Genomic DNA, 6,695 nt, shown 5'->3' with positions numbered 1-6,695 from the left:
ATCTTAGTTGCAAAAGATAAAATAAAAATATTTGCGAATATTACAGAAATATTTGGACCAACCTTCCCAATTTTGCAAGCTGTGAAAACACATGGCTCTTTGGGAAGGCATTGCATGATAAGTAAGCAACCCTGAACAGTGGCACATCAAAGTGATTATAATTCTGTTACAAATGGATTTTATTAATTTTAATAGTTAATAAATCATTCAATATGCTTGGAAAGGAAGTGGCAAGAAGGAAGTAAAGACAATGGGTTGTAATCCCCAGGGGAACATCTCTTAAATTCCAGAAGGTGACATAAACCAGTTATGATCCATTCATTTTAGAAGAAGGATGCTTTTAAAGACATATAGAATTATATCGGTGGCTTGATCTTTGTTGCATTAATGTCATGTCAGCAAACATTGGAAATAATAGAAAAATTGAAAAATTTCAGGGGAGGGGGGTGGAATCTTGAACCTGAAAATTGACAATTCAAAGAAAAGAATCTCTGAATTGTTATTTTTCAGTGGATAAGTAGCTTTATAATTCTACGAACATTAATTACCTCAGGTGTACTAAATAGACAAAATGTGAAAGAAAACATATGAAAAATATTATTTACAACAGATTATAATACTTTAAAAAAACCTCTCCGATGCCAAATGTTTTATCAGTTCAAAGGCTATACAGAATTTTATTATATTTGCAAACATAACATTATACAGCGAATAAAATATTGGAGAGGGAGGGAAAAGACCCATATAAGCCATCTATGAGAATTTAACATAAGCTGATAAAAACTATATCAATGTTTCTCAATTTGGTGCCCTCCAAATATTATGGGACTACAATTCCCAAAATATGTAATCATGCTGGCTGAGAATTTTGGGAACTGAAGCTCCAACAAATCTGGAATACAATAGGTTCTAAGAGGCTGGTCTAAATAATGCAATAATATACACGTGCCAATATAAATTCAGATGAGAACATGAATGTAAACATTCATTAATATTCAACATGCATAGACATATACCGATACTGACCTTCTGTTTCAGAACTGTAGTTTTTGCAGTAATTGTGCTTTACCATCCACAGAGGCATCAAACTAACAGGCACTGTTGATGTATAGTCCCTCTCTTTTGTAAGATTACATGCAGCCAGGGAATTCCTGTACACCTATCCCACCCATCCCATGTAGAAATGAATGGAAGCTATGCAGTCTCAATGCCCAGCAAATTGTGCCTAGAACTGCACTGCCTCGAGGCAACAGAACATCACACAAGATGCTGGGTTTCAACTAGTTAGTACCCATAGTGGAGCTAATAAAATTTAAATTGATTTTCATTATACAGCACTTTGCTATATACCTTGGCTATCTTTTCTACATTTTAAAAAATATAGACTGGGGTGGGGGGTATATCTCACTTATAACTTCCCCTGCACCCTTTGCTTTTTAGATTAATGTTAAATTCCAATTTTTATAAACCCCTTTTATGGAGTTATTAATCTAACAAAACGATTGACTTGTATTTTTAGTATTGTGCAAGGATACCAACATCTTATTAGAATGATGGAAAGGAGGAAAGAATTTAAATTAAAATGTTTTAGCCAACAGCTATCTAAAATGGGGGAAATTGCCAAGATCATAATTTAACACCTTAAAAAAAAGTGCAGAGAAAATCTGGGTATTGTTTTATCCCAGAGCAAGAGCCACAGAACAATCAATCAAATTCCTTGAGCTCAAGACACCTTTAGATTTTTCCCCTACCCCAAGAAGCAGATCTCTCTTGAATTTGATCTACCAATGCTGCAATAAAACGACTGGCTTTTAAAAAGAGGGAACTTTTTCTTCCTATTAGAGCAAGGGTCTTCAAACTTGGCAAGTTTAAGACATGTGGACTTCAACTCCCAGAATTCCTGAGCTAATATGACTGGAGGAGGAATTCTGGGAGTTGAAGTCCACATGTCTTAAAGCATCAAGTTTGAAGACCCTTGTATTAGAGAACTACACATAGCCAAAGAGACAACTAATTCATTGAATTAATTTCACTTTCAGAATGATATAAGACCAACGTCTTCTCTCTCCACAGTTAACCTCCCTGCACAACACTGACTGAGGCATCTGATACTCTGCATGGTTTGCAGAAGACATGAAAGGCAGAGATAAGACCAGATTCACCTACATCAGAAAATGTAGACTTCTTGAATATGTTGAAGACTTCATAGTTGTGTAGTCATAAATGGCAAGAGGTTCCTTTCACTGCTTCTGCTGAAAATGAGGAGACATGGGGTAACAATCACACCTGGGCCAGGGCCTCAAACCAGTGGGTGCAATATCCCACTATCACTATAACTGTTATTATTAACAAGAAAGAAGCAGTAAAAGAGGCTAACTTCACAAAACGTATTTAAAAATCCCTGAAATATGTATACAACAGCCTGTTTGCCTGGATTACCACTATAACTACCACTGAACTTGTATGATTGTACAATGTTGCAAGAAGTTCTGTATTGTACATGGAATCATATATATTGCTTCCTCCATTCCCTTCATTCTAGATTACAGATGTTTAATTGCTGCATTTCAGTCTAGTTAAGAGATAATATTCAAGTAATAACATATTCTAATGGAGCAGGGAGGCATGGAAAATGAAAAATTTACTGTCATGTTACACAACTACATTTAAAAATTAAATAGAACAAATGTAAAATTTTGGTGCATATACAATACATTGGTTAAGATTTCTAAAACTAGGATTTTGCTGGTTTTTTTTTTTTTAAAAAAAGAAGTATCACTTTTTTGTGATACTATAGTTATGCACAATAATTTATACCTAATAAGAAATAAAATTTTCCATCTTCCACAAAATATATATAACTATAACATTCACATTGCTAGTTTAAGAAAACAAAATGTGAGTTTTACATATTATGTAGCAATCTTTGTGGACCCTTCTACATGAAGTTTTGATTAAATAATGCTTGAACAACAAATCTGGTTTGTCCCATACAAAACATCAGATTTTTTTTAAAAAAAAACCTAAAAGCTAAATAAGTTTTCCCATTTCACAATGGAACAATTACAAGCATATTTCAGTTAACAGGTGGGCAAATCTACAATATGATAGTAATGAAACAATGAGAAAATATACATAAGTTATCGTCCTCATAGAGGGATTTTGTGTCAATTTCCACAGGGGAACGAGCCAAAACTCAATCTTTTTCTGATCATATTGTTTGGTAAATTCATAGAAGAGAGCAATGCAACATATTAGTATTCAGAGCTAAGCCACATGATTATTAGATTCATCATTTATTTGTACCACTTGAGGCTGGAGCAGTGATTAAATGTTAACAATGTCATAATGAAAATACAATTTAATTCATTTATGTTCAAGGAACTAGTTACCTAATGAACTTTTGTCTTGTTCACCTTTGTTCTAGCAAAACCTGGATGGTATATACAGGTGATGTTTCTGCTCACGAGAGAGATTTCTGTTCAGTTACTGTGACCTCCTGAGCCCAGTTCCTCCTCCTCACCTCTCATTCTATTTAGGAGGTCCCTGGGGCCTGTTTGGAGAAGCAGGACAAACCACTTCAATGGATTACTTACTATTAGCACCACATTAAAAGGAACCCTTGCTTTGTATTCATCTGTTTTTCAGTAAGATAAAACAGTCTTAGGATCACTAGAAGAGGCCTGTCATGTTATTTAAAAAGAAGGAATGTTGTGTATATATTACTGAAATGAATGGGGATGTAAGAAGTGAACATCAATGTTTTTTTTTTAAAAGTGCAAACATTGTTATAACTTGTTTAAAAGACAGTAATTTAGAAAGACGCAGAAATTTGGATCACTGGTTTTTTGGCAAACTGAGTATCAATGCAATGTCTCTTCCAGATATACAAAAGTGGGGAATATATCTCATTTTGTTTTGGTTTAGCATGTTATATGACCCACGGGTATAACCACTGTTATTTTGTGAACCATGGGTTATGGCTTATTATGATGTGCTAGTCCAACCATTATAGTTGGTTCAACCCATTTGTGACCAAGGAAATTAAGTAGAATGTGTGAATGCAACAATGTACAAAGATGTGCATAAGCTCCCCCATATTTTTCTGTATAAAAATATGGGGGAGCTTATGAACATTTAATTTCTGCTGCAGTCTAAAATGGTACAACCCAACAATAACACATCACATAAAACAAATATCATACATTTTAGCTCTTAGCTAACATAGATTTCAGACAGTCCACTCCAGCTGCTCTACCTTATTCTACTTTTTTTGCTAATAGAATATAAAATATTTACATGGATATTTTTCAGATTTTATAAAATTGCACACTGCCTATCACTGTAGCTAGATTTTAAAAATCATTCTCCCACCCACCCAAAAGGACTGGATGCTACACCAAGTTTGCCTTATAAAGTGGTCAAAATATGCCAATTCTTTATCAAAACATTTGAAAGTGTTTTAACAAACACTCGGCTTCACATAAAGAGAATAAATCTGTTTCTTCAACCTGGCACCCTCCAGACGATGCCTACATTTCCAAATAGCGGAACTAAAGACTAAAATATCAACACATCTTGAAATGCCAAGTTGGAGAAGCATGAACTGGGTATTTAAAATACACAAAATATCCATTTCCCAGAGCCGATAATTTGAATCAGATTTCATAAACATAAAGCAGTATTACTGGAAGTTAATTTGGGGAAAAGGACACGGGTTTTGCCATATGCATCTTCAGGCTTTTCCACGTACCTGTTCTATATTAGACCAGCTGTTTGTCATTCTTTATAAAGGATTTATTCTCTATTGATTCTTAGATTTGTCTATGGCTTCTCCTCTTACAGACAGAGAAAAGTTTCCTTAATGGTTATGCCCAGACCAGGCTCGCCCAACTCAAACATTTCTGGTGTTTTTCTGGCACTTGCTGTGGTGTCATTGCAACATGTAATTATTAATTAGTAAATAGGTGAATCAATCCTAGTTGACAAAGGCAAGCCCTAACATAATAAGCTGTGAGTGAAGGGAACATGTTTTGCACAGCTGTTAATTGTTAAGTCACTTGCTGGGGTAAATTATTTCACACGCTGTCTTCAGGAACTCAAAAAGGAACTGTAGTTACAAGTTCATTTTTATCTGATCTGTGCATTTGAGTTGAGAAGATTGGACCAAAGTCAATGCGGGGGGAAATATTGCTGCATGCCCAATTAAAATACTAACTTAACTTTCTATTGTTAGAACCAACTCATTAATTAAAAAAATCCCACATCTGTGCATCTTTCAGAAGAATCAATCTCCAAAACTGTCAAAGCCAAATGCCTAGAATCATCTGAGGAGAGCCATGGATCGGGGAGAAATGGAATAAAATGTATGACTGGAAGATTACTTGCCAACAAGCATTTTTAGTATTGATGTACTCTATTTTGGGTTTGTGATTACTGCTACTAAGCTCTCATCCAGACCAGCAATTAACCATGGAAAGCTAAGAAGTAGCTTCCACTCACCTCAATAGAACACGAGGTCCCCAATGCAACGGTCTAAACGCACCTCAAATTAAAATAAGTTATGTTTTAAACTCCTGGATATCCAATCAAGTTACTTATTTTGCTACTCACCTAGAGATTATAATGCAAGTCCACTGAATGGTAAAGTATATGCATATATAGAATTAAAGCAAGGTTACACACTGCACATTCCCTTTTGCACTAAATAAAAAGGTTCATTATAATCATAATAATAAAAATCACAATTAATATCAGTGAGTTTTCTAAGGAGGAGTTGACTATAAGAACAGAATTAGACACAGGAAAAAAATCTGCTTTCTATTCTGAAAATCTCATCCCCCCCATCATTAATTTCAAATAAACTACTAGACCAACTAGCACAGCTTTCTCCGCAGTATGCCTCCAAGTATTGGGATCACTGGAGGACATCACTTTGGAAAGGATTAATCAGCATAGACACAATACTTTTCTTAGCAGAAAACTCACTCATTAAAAAAATAAAAATAAAAGGTTACCTTATCAGCAATGATTATATCATAAAAAATAAGTTTAAATCATACAAGGGCATATAGAAATGCATACTATTATCTTACTACAGAGTATGTTTTAGAAATGCCCCTGATGTCAGGAGGTAACTTGTGAGCATGACAAGCAATCAAAGTTTACAGAGAGGGATGTAGATGGTTCAAGAAGTCACTGATGCTTTAAAACTTGATGGTGTTGAAAACCAAGAGCTTGTTCCAGGAGTTGCAGAAATTGGATCCGTGGTTGGTTGGGAAGATTGAGGAGAAAGTTAAGGCAAATACAGGATAGGAACAGAAGTGTTTGCCTATATTTGTGATCTGTCCTCTCTTTCTCTCTCTTTTTGGTAATAGCTGCTTATCCACAGAGTTATGATATAGATGGCTGTCCGAAGTTTTGCTAATACCTGATATTTCAGATAACATAGTAGTCAAACATAACATTGTTCTAGGCTATCTGAGTCTTTCATGAAGTGGATGAATATCTGACATCCAAAACTGAAGTAGCCTGCAGTAGAAGAAAAAGATGGTAGCAGTGAGCAACATTTTAAAATTATTTTTTATGCACACACACATACCCCTTTTATTTCATTTCATTTCTGGTTTAAGAAAGAAGAGCAGACACTGAAAGAAAGAAAACCCAGAGATAGTTATGTAGAGTAATGAATTAAC

At 34.8% G+C, this 6,695-nt stretch overlaps 1 protein-coding gene across 4 annotated transcripts in view; it reads right to left on the bottom strand.

Annotated features, from left to right (window-relative positions):
• Positions 1–5,039: 5,039 nt before the first annotated feature.
• Positions 5,040–6,695, bottom strand: part of RCOR1 (REST corepressor 1) — a 153,982-nt gene continuing 152,326 nt past the window's right edge. For all 4 annotated transcript variants that reach the window (XM_026680210.2, XM_026680212.2, XM_026680211.2 and 1 more), the window contains exon 12: positions 5,040–6,531. In XM_026680210.2, the coding sequence (XP_026535995.2) occupies positions 6,490–6,531 (42 nt within the window). In that variant the 3' untranslated portion in view covers positions 5,040–6,489. The remainder of the gene's footprint in view (positions 6,532–6,695) is intronic.

Source organism: Notechis scutatus, chromosome 1, assembly GCF_049901735.1.
Source record: "Notechis scutatus isolate UNSWTSFEM ecotype Mainland chromosome 1, rNotScu1.2, whole genome shotgun sequence".
NCBI lineage: Eukaryota > Metazoa > Chordata > Lepidosauria > Squamata > Elapidae > Notechis > Notechis scutatus.
This window is presented reverse-complemented; position numbering and strand designations above follow the sequence as displayed.